The following is a 15,013-nucleotide window of genomic DNA, read 5'->3' on the forward strand; positions in this document are numbered from 1 at the left end:
TTCTAAGAGCTTGACACATATCGACTAACTTAATCTTCCTAACAGCCCTATGGGACAGGTGGTATGCATTCTTAGAAATTTAACCCTCTGGGGGACTCTCCGGCTTATGGTCACGCCTCACCTTTCCAAGGTCCAAGATCATGCCTATGACCAGACTCTCCAGCAAGGAAAACGTGATTTTGACTTGCAGTGTGTTAATAGTGGCTGCACACTGTAAGGAATCCTGACCTTATCATCCAGCTCTGCTATTTCCTCTGTGCACTTGGACAAGCTTCTAACCCCCTGGGCCTCAGATAACAGAATGTGCCTCACAGTCCTGCAGCGAAGATGCAATGAGATAACATTACCAAGGTTGGCACCCAGGAAATATGGAGTTGTCATACATGAATGGTTTTAAAAACATTTTTAAGCAAAATTTGCACGTCTATACTTAGCTGATAGAGTGTTGGAGTTGTGGGGTTTCTCAGGCTTAGGTTTGAGACATGCTGGTTCTAGCGATGGACATTACATAAGGATGTGAAGTTACGTTTTCACCCAAGCCGGGGCTGTAAGGTATTGTGGAAGCCACCAGCCTCCCAGATGTCTGTATCGCCATGATGCTGCGTTGCTCTGCTATGAATTTGCACATGGTCTCCTGCCAACTTTTTTCTTAAGGACTCACTCCCAACCCTCTCTGCATTTATGTTCCTTAGAGCACTGCTTTGCATAAGAGTCTATTTCTTGGAAAAGCTCAATAGGGGAAAAAGAGAACAAAAGGGGCTCTGATAGCTTAAGCACAAGCTATCTGAGGGTGACTGGCAGGGTAGGGGGAGATGAGGAAGCCGGGCTGGCGGGAGGGGCACACGCCTTTTAGATAAGGCCAGATTTGCAGAATCCTCAGTGATGGGCTAAAATCTCATATGAACATGGCCCAAAGCCTGCTGGATCTGGGAAGGGCTTTATGAATGAGAGGAGTGGGCTTAAGTGCTTCTCCAACCTTGCCGTGCACGTCCTTCTTAGTACAAAGTTGCATGGCCTGCCTGGTACAGGAGAGTGTGGCTGCCTTATTTCCTTCCTTTTCCAGAAGAGACTGGAGACACCCCCTACCAGTTGCCTCCTCTCCTGCTTGCACTTTGGATGGTACGCTAAAGTAGAGGGGCTATGGGGTGAATGCTTTGAAGTTGAACTGTCTGCATAGGATTAATAATCTAGGAAAGTCTTCCCTTGCTTCCTCAAATCCTTTTGGGTTTCTGGTTTGCAGAAAAACACATAGAGCCTTTGGCTCCACCATCTTAACTTGTGTGTGTGTGTTGATCTCGTGCCCAGTGTGTGGGCCTGCCCTTTCCAAGTACTGTGGGATGGACAGGCTGCATTGTGGTGAAATGTGGGGCTTGGACATCAACAAAGTCCCATCGGGAAGTGGAGGGCTGGTGACAAGAGGTCACCTCTTTAGGGATGTCTAGGTGCTGAGGTGTGGTGCCTGGGGTGCTGGGCTGCCAAGGACGTGTGCTCACAGAGGTGTGCTTGCAAGTTACCAGTAGATGGTGCTCTGACAACAGGAAAATACAATTACTGTCTCTGCTGGGCTAGAAACGGATATGCAGAAACCGACTTCCAGAGTTATGACCAATTGCTGATTTTCTGCATTTCTATTTGTGGGTCTTTAATAGGACAGTGGAACTAGAGACACTAGATAGAATGCCCCCCAAATTCCCTTATGAAGAGCATTGCAACATTGACCTGATCTCGGGTTTTTTCTCAGGATCCTCCTGGATCTTGAGGGCAGTCAGATGTGTTCCCAGTTAGGTGCATTTCCAGCACAGTCCCAGGAGCAGTGCGCACTGTCCAAATTCCATTTGAGGACGGTAAGCAGAGCATTCCCATGGGTTTGGTGTGATCGTATAGTTTCTTCTCTTGCCGGTGAACGATTTTGAATTGCACTATTCCTGCCCTGAAGAGAAGAGCCTGGGTCTTAGAAAGAGTCATGAAGTGGAAGTCAGAAGATCTGTGAGAAGTCCAAAATCTGCCTCTTATCAGATGTGTGCAAATTGCTTAACGTTTCGGAAAGTCTACTGATTTTGTCTACCAAATCGGGGTCATAATACATGTGTTGCTAGGCTGACCTCAGAGGTTTGGAGTGAGGTTTATGTCAACTGAAAACTATTAAATACACATATGATATGATTCAACCATTGAAATTGTAGTGTTCTAGGAGCTGGGGGAATGGGGGCACTGGAGAGCATGAAAGAGGTTCATAGATGTCAGAGGGCTCAAGAGCTATGCCAGCCAGGTCGTGGGTGGAATATGAGTGTGTGCCCTCCTCCCAGCATTACCTCCCTTAGGCCAAGTGCATTCCCAAAACCATTTATGCCATCATTTGCTTCTGTCCCCATGGGCCACACCCTAAAAGAATTCCCACTTTATACCTCCCCAGCGCACTCTACATTATCCGCAACCCATGCGTTTGTGAGCCCCATCTCCTCAGAAGGCAGGAAGGCAAGCCTCAATCCCAGTGGGTCCTCACATGTCCGTGTGTGATATCCTGTCTTGGGGATTCTAGGTCTCTAAAGAATTACAGCAGCCACAGAGAACACAGGACATTGTAGAGAGAGGAAAGGGAATTAGTACTGGATCTCTCTGAGTGGTTGACATTGAAGACACAAGTCAGGGGTTCCTGATCTTCCAAGAACTTCTTCTTGATGCTCAAAGGCTGGTGAACCCTGCTTAAACGGAGCACTAACAAACACGCATACCACCCGCCAGCCTGCTAAGGCCAGGACTCGAAGGGGAGGGGAGAAGTCACAGCATGAGAGGGACGTCCATCAAGCTTTCCAGCCAGTGATGTTACAGAAGCTAATTTAATCTCAGCAGAGGATACATTATTTTTGTCTCACCGATGTTGTTCATTTCTGTATCCTCAGTGCCTGGTGCTCAGAAATATTTGTCAAATGAATGATTTGAATGAATTTTGTGCTGTGGATTATGGTCCTGCCTGAAAGCACGGGTTTGATCATTTCTGAGAGCCCTTTCTAATCCTCTGTAGTTTACAGGGTTACTGAGACAGCCACTTGTTACTGATTCTAAACGACTAACAGGTTGATGGGACTTCCTGGTTGAGAGCACCACCTGCCCCTCCCTTTCCGTTCTGACTAGGTATTCAGACAGAAAAGGACCCTCCAAATAAGGGAGGTGGAAGGACAGAGGAAGGCAGTAAGGTGAAGTTAAAATACTAATTAGCGCTGACTCACTCGGAATAGTATTCTGGCCTGAAGCCAGCTCCCCTGAATCAAAAGGTCAGCATGAGGTCCCCAAGGGCAGCAGTGCCTGCTGGGGGCGGACATGTTGAGACCATTCCTTTGGATTTCCAGTACCCAGAGAATTTATCTCCACACACACACATATACTTGCATACATTTTCACACAATAGACCCCTGCCAGCGCTCACATGGCCTTGCCCACACAGACACATACGCGTGGGAACACACATGCCTCTCACTCAGATGTCACCTCTCTTCTCATCGGTTACTCTCACAGACAGAGACACTGCCTTTCACACTGGGGAAACCACACTCACCACCATCTCCAACCTCTGGGCTTTGGTCAGTCTCTGTTTTCTTCCTCAGCCCCTTTCTCCCGCCCTTCTCTTCCTTTGCTCAGGTGGGGAAGATTCGGATGGGACTTTGGGTTGAGGCCAAGGCAGGAAAAAGCAGAGGAAGGTGTGCTCCAGCTGGTGTGGACATGGAGCGGGGCAGCTGGTACCTGTCCTCAGTTCAAACCAGAGTCGCCTGTGGGTTAGTGCTTGGTCGCTAAACCTAGGGGCTCCTTCTCTGGTGGTGGGCTCGGAGTCCACCCTTCCCACTTCCTCGGCTCAGATACTAATGGGGTGGGTCTGAGGAAGTCAGTGGAGCTGACTTGAGGGCAAAAGACAGGACTGGGAGGATCCCCCTGATTGTTAAGATTTTGAGAAGGGTGGTTTTCGCCCAGAACTCACCATCTAGGACCGCAACATCGGGACCACCCTTCCAGAAATGGCCTCTGCTAGAGCCGAACCCAAAAGGCCGCCCCGGATTGCCGGGTTTGGAGAGAGAGGGCGGCATCTCCCGGGGGAGCTAGCACCAACACAGGAGTGCGGAGCCCCAGAGGCGCTAGCGTCCCTCACGGGACCTCCGGGCTGATAAGTGAGGAGATGGGGCGAGGGTGCAGCCTTCTCCGCGAAAATCCCTGGGGAGCGTTCGTGGAGACTGGGAGGTGCGGAGAAGTGGCGACGGGGCCCTGGTGCGCGGCGCGTAGCGCGCAGAGGTCTCGACTCCCCGTGGGGGGACCGCGGACCTGGCCCCGCGCCGGGGACCGCGTGGGGCACAGCAGTGGCAGACGCCTCTCAGCGGGGACGGGGTGCGCGCGTGCGTGTGCGCCCCCGCCGGGCTTCCGCTCTCTTGCGGAGACTCCGCCGCACCGCCAGCTGCGCCCGCTTCTCTCCTCTCGGCATTACTTAGAGAAAGGCGACTCTTCCCTGGACCTTTGCAGAGGTGGCCCGCTCCCCTCTGGCTAAGTAAATCAATAAGCCAAACCGGCCTCGCCTCCCAGGAACCCCCAGCCGCGGTTGACCGGGGTCCTTCCGGCTCCATCCCCGCCCCTCGCGTCCTCGCCGGCCCCGCCCCCGCTTCTCCTGGCGCTCCCGTGCGCGCCTCGCTGCGCCTCTGCGCTCCGCTCGCTCTCCCCCTCCTCGCCTTCCTGATCTCCTCGTCTGCTCCACCAAGGGGCCTCTCAGGGTGGAAGAGGAAGACCGAGTCGTGAGTGAGGAAGTTCGGTCCTTGGCCAACTCAGTGTCAGGCCACCGCTAGGCTCGGCTGCAACCTGTTCCTCCCTCGCCCAAGTGCTCGCCCGCCGCCCGCCCGCTCCCGCCCTCTCCCCGGCGCAGCCGCGGATCGCTGTTGCATGCTGATCCGTGGAGGCGGCGGCGGCGAGCGCTCCGGGCGGATGCTAGCACTTGGGCTTCGCTGCTCTCTGGATGCTGCTCAACTTCTATCCCAAGCGCAGGAGCTTTGAAGTCATTTATCCCTCTCCGGTTGGATCGACTTCTTATTTCGATATTTTGGGCGTTGCGGTTTACGCAGGAACCTCAATACCGCTCTCCCCCCCTCCTCCTCTCTCGTTCAACCTTTGGATGCGTCTGTGCTGGCAGATTTAAAGACCCAAGTCTTGGCCGTGGAATTTCTTAGATGGACTTGCAGGGGCTGGCGTTATAAAGCATGTCACCGTAACTCCATCTTTTTTTTTTTTTTTTTTTTTTACAAAAAGTTCTTTTGTTTTCATTTTCCCCCTCCCTCATACCAATAAATCACCAAACTGTTACCTAGCGGGCCGGTGCCTGCCTCTCTCCCAGAACTAGGTGGTGCGTCTACCAGAAGAGGAGCTATGTTTGAAGAGCAGCCTTCTCCACCCCTCTGGTCTCCAGTCCCTGAACGCCACCACACACTGGCATTTTGAAAAAAAAAATTGCCTCCAGAAACTGAGCACCCCCAAGCCCTTCCCCCCTTTTTTCCTCCTTGAGGAATGGAGCTTCGCAGAGGTTGTATTTAGATTCAACAGTTCAGAGCGGTGGGGTTGCTGCTGCCGCCTCTCCGAAGAGCTCCCGGGGCTCCCCGGAGGCGGTAGTCCCCGTGCCCGTCTGGATGCGGCTCTGAGTCTCCGTGTGTCTTTCTGCTTGTTGCTGTGTGCGGGTGTTCGGCCGCGATCACCTTTGTGTGTCTTGTCTGTTTAAACTTCAGGATGGCTCGCTTCGGGGAGGCGGTGGTCGGCAGGCCCGGGTCAGGCGATGGAGACTCGGACCAGAGCAGGAACCGGCAAGGAACCCCCGTGCCTGCCTCGGGGCCGGCGGCCGCCTACAAGCAGTCGAAAGCGCAGAGGGCGCGGACTATGGCTTTGTACAACCCCATTCCCGTCCGGCAGAACTGTTTCACCGTCAACAGATCCCTCTTCATCTTCGGAGAAGATAACATTGTCAGGAAATACGCCAAGAAGCTCATCGATTGGCCATATCCTTTCTTGCCCACCATAACTCCCCTCTCTCCTTTTGCATTTCTTCAGGTGAGGGGGGAAGCTTACCATGGAATTTATCCCCCATCCCCTTCCTGGTGCCGCTTTCCCCTTTTGCTGAAGTGTACGCTTTACTTCCTGCATGTAAGGGGCAAGCTTGGTGCCATAGAGACCAGTCTGGGCACTTGTGTTTTGCAAGGTAAGACTTTTGGTTTTTGATTTTTCCTATGTGGAGATCTCTAGCGTTCCTGGGTGTGTGGTGTTGCGGTGTCTGCCCCTTTTTGGGCTGGGCTCTGACTGATTCCCAGGCCACCCAGGCCCTTCCCATAGAATGGGTTGCCCCAAATCTCAGGCTTTTTTTCACATTCAATCCCTCTTTTTCCTCCCTGAAGCCACCCCTTCTGCCCCCATCGCCACCAGCTGGGGAGACACCTGCACCATTTGCCTGTATGGAAGTTGAAGCTCCATGAGGGGATTTATCAGTTCTAAGCTTCAAAGAGTCTGGGCCAAAACCCTGTAGACAAACAGACGAATGGATAAATAAAACAGGTTTGGCTGGGGACCCAGCTAACTCTGGGGACTGAGTTTAAGTTCCTCTGAAAGTAGAGTGAATGAGTGTGCCCGGGGAGGCAATCTCTAGTGACATAGCCCAGACAGCTCAGAATTGGAGTTCTCTTCTCAGCTGAGGAAGAGCAGCTCAGCAAGGCCCATCATTTCTTTGGTCCTGGGTTGGGTACTCCTGCCTCTTAATGCTTGATCCAGTTGATCTGCTGGATCCAGGCGCATCTGCTGGGCCTGAATTCATCAGCTGAGGACTGCATCAGCTGAGCCCAAAGATGTGCAAGCAAGCTGTCTCTCTCTAGTTCCAACGGAACCGCTCTCCACAAAGAGCTGGTGGGGGCAGCTCGGATGATGGTGGTGTCAGGGTGAACGGGGCATAGAAGGAGCTTCTTTGCAGGTTTAATCAAATGCACCAAATGCAGGCTGCCGGTAAAGCATCTCACTGCCTTATTCTTCACTAAGATTTTGGGTGTGTGGCAGGGTCTTTGGGAATTGGGGGTTGGTGGGGTGGTGATGGGGGAATAGCAGGAAGTACGCCAGTGGGGTGGTGGTAAATATGGAGGTAGGCTTGGAGACATGGGACTTTGATGCTTGTGGAGAGAGATTTCTTGGGAAGGATGCACCTACAAGGGAGGCCCCTCCTCTTCTTCCCTCTCTTCCCTCCTTCCCACTCCCACCCTCACCCTCCAGGTGTGCAGCAGTGAGGCAGCTGGAGCCCCGTTGGGTCTCTAGTATCAGTGAGGCACGCGGCTCGCATCCCCCAGAGCCTGGGCATCTCCCTGCTACCCCCACTCCAGTCTCTGGCCTTCTCCTCCTTCCTCCCTAGTTCCCTGCCTCAGCAGCACCACGATTGGCTGGCGCATGGTGCTTCTAGGCAGCACCCCTCATTAGAAACGAAGGAGCATCTCTAAGCAGATATTCTTCCTGCTGCTGCTCGCATCCTCCCACAACCACCCCTGGCTGGGCTTCCTCTCTCCTCCTCCTTGCACTCCCCTCCCCCTCCCAAACAATGATCGGGGCCATACTGGGCCTGAGTTAAACATATCTAGGGTGGGGGTATTGGGGAGTGGGAAGAGTCCAGTTTCTGCAGTCCCGCCTGCCGGTGCGCCGCACAAAGCGGCAGATCTCATTGTGTTGCGTGCTGCAGCTGCAGACACTCCTCTAGTCAGGTCTCTACTGATTTCCCCAGCCGGGCCCTCCTCCCCCGCCAGCTTTCTACAGTTCTCTAACATTTCCCACCCTCCCGGTCCTGCTGTACCGTGCTCCTCTCTTAGGGGCGTGTTTACTCAGACAGGCGCCATCCGGTTTCCTTGCGGTGGACAAAGCCGCCTGGCCGCCCAGGGTGGCAAAGTGTGCCAGCAGCCATTGTTGGCACCTCGGACAGCGCCACCGAAACTCCCTAGGCCGCCAGGGCTGCAGGATCACCCGGGTTCAGCAACTCGGGTACTTCCGGGCTGGGCCCAGGCTCGGGGCTGGAAATGCACGTTCCCTACACCACGCGGTCGCCCTAATTCACCTTTTCTCTTCCGCTGCAAAGACACTGCCTTTCCACCAGGCGTTGTGAGCGCAAGCTGCGACTGTGTTTTACTCTGCCCTTTCCTTGTCTTTGGCCAGGATGCACCAGAGAGTCAAAGGAAAGACTAGGGAGTTGATTTCAGCATGTACTCAATGCCTTGGCGGTGAGCCCCGTCCCAGTGGTCTCTTCTATCCCCATAGTTGGAAGTTTCGCAGTGGTTCTACAGCGTAGGCTGTTGCTACAGTGTTCAGAGAACATCTGCTAAGGTATATAGGGGAGCCTGGTTGGAAAATTTAAAATACACTGTGTTTGCTTTTTCCTCCTGGCTGTACAACATAATTGACTAATATATTTTCCCTAGTGGTGACCATGTGGAAACATTGCACTTCTGTGGGTTCTGCGTTTTCTCCAATACCGCATCTAAGTCTCTAGTCTCTTCCCTTCCTCTCTAAACATTCAGCTTTCCGAAATATCTTACTGGGAATCAGTGTGAGCAGAGGCTGCCAGTAAAGCTTGGGAGCTGGGCTGACCAGCTTCAAATCCCAGTTCCTTCACCAGCTCTGTGACCTTGAAAAGTTACTTCATTGTTCTGTGACTCAGTTTCCTTATCTGTAAAATGAAGATGATAATAATGAGTTACTGGGAGAGTTAAATGAGTTAATATATGTCAAGTTCATACAAAATTGCCTAATTACCCAGTAAACACTACCTATTATTGTTAATGGGATCCCTCAGAAATTTCAGCATACCTGAGAAAGGGGGTCTTAGTTCTAGGTGAACTAAGTCTTCTAGATTTTTGCCTCTCAAAGAGAGCAAGGAACAACATCTGTATCACCTGTGGGCTTGTTAAAAATTCAGAATCCTGAGCCTCACTTCAGACTTACTGAATCAGATCTGCATTTTAATAAGATCCCAGGTGATTAGTATGCACATTGAAGTTTGGGAAGTACTTCTCTGCTCTTTGTAAGGGCCAGATTTCGAAAAACGGCAGGCTGTTCAGAAAACATGTCAAGACCTGCTTTGAATTGAGATATGAACATGTGACATGCTTGAGGATTTTGATAGTTTGTGCACTATGCCTTTTGAGACATCTATCTTTTATTGGCTGCAGAGAAGCACTGTAGGGCTAGGGAAAATGTACACTTCTCTGTGCTGTTAGTGGTCTCTTAATGCTGCATATTACTGGTCTTTAATCAGATTGACCTGAAAAGATGAGTTAAATAGAAGGAATTATTTAATTTATACTTTAGGACCCTCTGGCTCGGGTGGAGTCAGGGGGTAACCTTATCCAGTTATTAATAGAGAAGGTCTAGTTCTTATGGGAAGAAAAGCCTAAAATAACCCAGATTTGGCATGAAAGATGGTGGCAAGTCAACAGCCCCCTCTGAATGTGTTTCATTTTTCTTGGAAGCTACATCTGCATAGGGAGATAATTTTATTTTCTTATGGCCCTGTCTCCTGCAGTGGCTACCATAACCTTTTTGAAAATGCTAATCTGACTTAAAATGTGATGTTACATTTTATATGATTCCTCCTTTTCTTTCTTGCCCATCTCATAGGTCTAACAAAAGAGTTCTCTTTTTCTCAGTGAATTGGCTTCTCTGAATGTCACTGCATGGCTACTGTCCCAGATGCCTACCCTTCTGTTCTCGGGCCCAGTTACCCTGTGGACATACAAGGTCTCCCTCATGGTCTGTGAGATGCCCCACATGCCCCACATGTGTTTGCGCTTTTCTAGGTTAGAGGGCCAAGGGAAGAAATGGTATGTTTGACTTGGAGACTCAGCTGTTAATGGGCAGTGGGAGATTTTTCCCCACCGATGGTATGAGTCATCACAGCGGGGGGGGGGGGGGGGGGGGGTACATGTTTCACGTGGAAATGAACAGGGTTTAAAGTAGGAAGATCAAATGTGTTTGCAGCCACTGCGATGATGAAGCTCGTTATAATGAACCTGTGGATATTTGTCCGTGATTTCTTGCTGCAGGGAAATTCATTGTAGCCCTAGAGGACCCTGGATCTTGGTCAGAGGTTGTGTGTTTTATAGTCGTGAATTTCCCATTGTAAATTGTCCATTTATTTTGGAGGATTTTGGTGAGGATTACTGAAAGCTTTAGTTCCCAAATCTTGCATTTGGGCATATACTTTTTTCCTGCTTTGGTTCCCTATAAATATCCAGCACCTTGCAGGATAGTAGACGTAATCCTGGCAGGAACTTCAGGTTTGATGTAACTCTAAAGGATCATGAGTCAGAGTGCCTCGATTAGGGCAGAGGGTGGCAGCTAACAAGGACGAAGTCTGTAATTATATCCTATGATCAGATAATGCAGAAAGGCCTCAGTCTGCTGTGTACCTAAGCACAGATGCAGACAGTGAAACAGATAGCGACTCTAACCGACTCTGAGGCTGCAGGATAAAGGTCTTCGTTTTCTGAGGCTTCCAGGGCAATCTCCAAATTGCCCGCTGGCTTTGCCCTTGAAATGAGGTGTGGGTAATGTTTCCTCCGGAAAACAGGCTGTGACTTGTTGTGGGGACGAGTTGTAATTGGGATGCAGCCTGGAAAGCGAGTTGGAGTGAAGGAGTTTGACAGAAATGAAATGACTTGAGGATGGAGACAAAAATATCTTGGATGTGATAGTTTTTCTCTGTTGGTTTGCATATCATTATTTCCCCACTTCCCTCCACTTGCTTTCCCTGCTGTAGGCTCCATGAACACTATGAATTAAGGGAGGAGAGCAAAATAACGAGAAGAGGCCTTCTTTTTATCTTCTTCTGAAAGATCTAGACTCTGGAATTATTAGCTCCTTCCAAAATTGCTTATCTCTTTTTAGCTGTTGCTGTACAAAATGTAGGTGTGTTTTTTTTTCCTCTTCAAACTCTGCTGCATTTTCCCCTCTTTATAGAAACATCTGGTTTCTTTGCATCTTCATATTCGTAGTTAAAATAAAACTGAGTCAGGATTTGCTAAGCTATCAGAACTCCCGCACACCCTTGACTCCTCGTCTTTCATCAGCAGATCGGTAGCCTCGCTTATGTCACTCACAAGACCGCCTGGGAAGCTGCAGCTTGTCAAAGCCCAGCCTTGCGATCCAGCCCATCAGCACCAACTCTGCTGATCTTATTTTATTTATCACTGACCACAAAGACATGAAAGAGGGAACCTAAATGTGCCTGTAATTAATACCCTTTTATTCAAGGAGAGAGAGAGCAGGCCCTTTCCTTCACTTTCTCTTTCTATCTGGTCCTCCGTCCCTTTTTGTCTTTCTCTCTCTCTCATTTTTAGGTTCAGCCTTTGTGAATAATTCATTACATGTGTGGGTTTTTCCTAGGATTTTCAAAAAAGGAAGGCTATTTGTTTTCCTTTTGGATATATGAAAGGTCTCTTGCAGAGGGCCAGCTTCACAGATCCACTTTTTCCTCTAAGTCTGCTGATTTTTGCCGTGGGACTAGGACACAAGGAAAAGGTAGTTGGGGGAAAAATTCTCTCTTTTTATGTGCTTTTTCTTGCTGTTTTTATAATGACTGCCTTCTACCCAGGCCTCTTACATTTGGGTGCCCCATAAATATGCAGCGACTCCCCTCCTCTATTCAGAGAACATGGGTAACAAGATATTTCTGTCCCCAAGTACTTGTCACTCTGAGTCCTCTCGTCATCCTGAGTCTTCATGCTGATGAAGGCTGAGCCACTGAGCTAAAAAGCAGGCTTCTGTAACTGTTTCTTTTCCAATTCCAGTGTGAATTCACATAGGAATTGGGGAGGGGGTGAGCAGCCACCAAAGGAGCATTTTGCCCCCCTTCCACTTCCACCACCACCACCACCAACACTACCATGTGGCTTCTAAAGCAGTCCTTTTCAAAGAGGGATAAAATGCCAGAGACCTGGATCAACGCTTCTTTCCCTCGGCATTCTAAACCTGCACAGAGAGGACCCATGTGTGGGTTCACTAGTCCTGTTTCCAGCATCACTCTTAGTTAAGGACAGAAGGGACAGCACAGAGTTTCTAGGCTCCTCCAACCTAGTGGTCTCTTCTTGTTAAGCCCACTTCAGGGAGATGTCTATGGTATATTTTTGCTCACTGGGTACCCCAAGTGTGTTTACTTAATTTTCCATTCCCTGCATCTTTGGCCAGTCTTTGGCTGTAAACCCCGATGAGCCCCCACGTCCCCATGTCTGGAAAGCAAGCTGTAGCCAGAAAGTGTGTCCTCAAGATGGGGAAATGGGCCAGATTAAGGAGAACAGCACTGAGTGACTTTAAAAGCTGTCAGTTAATACATCCCTGACCTCACACCTGGCAGAGCAGTGGGTAATAATTGCGAGCTTCTTTTCTTATTGTGTTTTGAGTTCCAAGTTTGTAGGATAGACAGTTCTACTCTTAGCCCTCTTGAATATTAAAAAGAAAACCAAGGCCCCCAGTAGACCCATTTTTAAAGCAGTAGTTCACCCCAGAGGCAGGTGGGCAGGCGTTGGGAATGGGACTCAGGCCAGGCTCCAGCGGTCCAGCCATGTGGGGAGCTTCAGGGAGAGGCCCTGCCTGGTGCCTGGGCCAAGTGTGGTCTTTTTGACTGTGGGTGGTTGATTTGAATCGCTGTTGCAACTCTGCATAATTTTGAGGCTATTTTTTTTTTTTTTTGCTGCGTTTGGTCCTGCTGCATCTGTTTCCCCCATCTCTGGAGAATTTGGAAAGCCTGTTTTAGATGTGTGCCTTTGCTGTCTGAAGGCTTGTGTTGTTAAAGTAGGGGTGGGGGATTGGAAAGGGGGTGTGTGTGTGCAGGGAGGGTGTCTTTATTTCCTCCTCCCCTTTAGGGGAGGAATGAAAAGGATGTGGCTAAACAGTGAGTGACATTAAAGGGAAAAGGAAGACATGCTCTGGTCAGTGGTCAGGAAGGAGGCTTGTGGTGATCAGACTCTGCCATCATTTCCGTGGCTGAGATGCAGCCTGCTGTGAGTGGCCTCGCAGACCCAGGGAAGAGGCTCTGTAAACGAGCGCCAAGAGGAAATGAGTCCTCGAAAGTCTTTCCCAGGCTTCAGCTTAGTAGGTATGAAGTTTTTCAAACTTCTTGTGCCTCTTTCTCAATTTCCACACCATTGTCTCGTGGGGCTGGTCAGAGTCAAAAAGCATGAAATGGATTTTCAACAGTCACTCACTAACATCCCGGCAGTTTCCAGCTGTGTGCTATTGAGAACAATTTTGCTACTATTCTGAGGGTGACTTTTCTTTTCAGCAGGTGACTTCTGTCAGTATCAAGGCTAATTCCTCATTTAGTTTCTTTGTGGTGGAGTCATCCACATGCACTATGCCTGGATCATCCACACCCAGGTTCTGGAACGTCAGTGTGTCTCAGAATCTCCTAAAGGGCTTGTTAAAATACAGATTACTGGACCCACTCCCAGAGTTTCTGGCTCAGTAGATCCGAAGTAGGGCCTGAGAATTTGCATTTGTCCCAAGTTCCCAGGTGACACTGATACTGCTGGTCTTGGAACCATGCTTTGAGAGCCACTGCGCTACAAGATTTTGTTATCTGCCTGGCAGTGCCTTTAGAGAAGGCCAGTCTTACAAACAGCTCAGGAGATTCCCCGTCCCAAATTTCTCATGTACCAGCCCGGAGCCCTGCTGCTCACAAAAGCTGGTTCTTTGGGTTCAGTGAGTCTTTGAGACTTCTCTGTCAAAATGCAGATGATCTTGGGTGTGAGGACATAGTAAGCTAATATGTGACATCAACTTAGAGTTAGGTCATCTTATTCTTTCTGGCCTTATAACTTAGAGCAGGCTCTTCTGAGAATTGGCGTAGGATGTGCCACATTTTATACCAGCACCTGACACAATGCTGGCACTCAGTGAGCATTCAGTTAACTGTTGTTGAATATTCTAATTAGTTAGTTACTATTGATTGATGACAAGCATCCATGAAGTGCCTATTATGTGCCTGGTGTTGGACTGACCTGGACTTGTAGGACCAGATGTGGCCCTAGCTGGGGGAGAGGAGGTTGCTAGGAGGTAGTGAGGGCAGTGGATGGTTGGGAGGGATTGTAGGATCATTACATGGGAATTCAGAGGTTGTAAAAGAGAAGCTTTACCTTCTTCATCGTCTCGCTAAGGATCTCTCCAGTTTCTGTATCACCAAACACAGGCTGTAAAAAAAGTACAGTGTTTGTTGTTATCTGGCATTTTCTTATACAGAATTCTGTATTAATTGGCACCCAGAGATCTACAGTATAATAACAGTTGAGATTTGTGCTGTTGGCCCCTAGACACCGCAGGATGCCGTAGTACTTTCTAAATATCACCAATGAAACATCCATTGCATCATGTTCAATGTGGTTTGAAGGTTCTGTGCAGTGTATAGCAGTCAGAGCTGTTGCAAATTATAATCCATATTGATTATATAAAGTAGCTCTTGATCGCTTTTTTCTTTAAATTAACCAAAGCATTCTTCTCCAGCTACACTAGATAACAAAGGAATTGCTGCGTTGTTCTAGAAATCAGTCCTTTCAGCTCTAGAAATACTGTAGGACCTGGAGATTAATCCTAGTACAATTGTCATATCATCAGGTGGTGGTTAGAACAAAGCCATTATTTCTTTAATGGATTGATAGCTCAGCAGGCTTTGGATGTACTGGGAAGTTCCCCAGCTGGTGCTACATCTAACTGGTGTGCTTGTTTCTGTAGGCTAACGTCGAAAATGAACCACCAAGATTTCCTAGAGGGCTTCCAGTAGGCATCTCACCGAGAGGTTGACAGGTGATACTTTCCCCAACTTGACTGATTATCCACCTTTCGTGTCCTGGGCTGTTTCCATGCCCTTTTACACTCCCAACTCCTTTCTCTTTTGTTGAGGTCAGGGGACGTTCGACTTGAAACTGTTGAATTGCAGGCTGATGATCTTTAGAGGCTTAAGGCTCTGGGACTTTAGAGTTGGGAATGA

General features: G+C 49.3%; 1 protein-coding gene across 2 annotated transcripts in view; it reads left to right on the forward strand.

The window, feature by feature from the left end:
* Window positions 1-15,013, forward strand: part of CACNA1E (calcium voltage-gated channel subunit alpha1 E) — a 475,091-nt gene that overhangs the window by 165,704 nt on the left and 294,374 nt on the right. Inside the window, exon 3 of one of the 2 annotated variants that reach the window (XM_023640670.2) lies at window positions 5,748-6,014. In XM_023640670.2, coding sequence (XP_023496438.1) covers window positions 5,748-6,014 — 267 coding nt within the window. The remainder of the gene's footprint in view (window positions 1-5,747; window positions 6,015-15,013) is intronic. The other variant, XM_070267841.1, reaches the window with a different exon arrangement.

The sequence above is a fragment of the Equus caballus genome, chromosome 5 (assembly GCF_041296265.1).
Source record: "Equus caballus isolate H_3958 breed thoroughbred chromosome 5, TB-T2T, whole genome shotgun sequence".
NCBI lineage: Eukaryota > Metazoa > Chordata > Mammalia > Perissodactyla > Equidae > Equus > Equus caballus.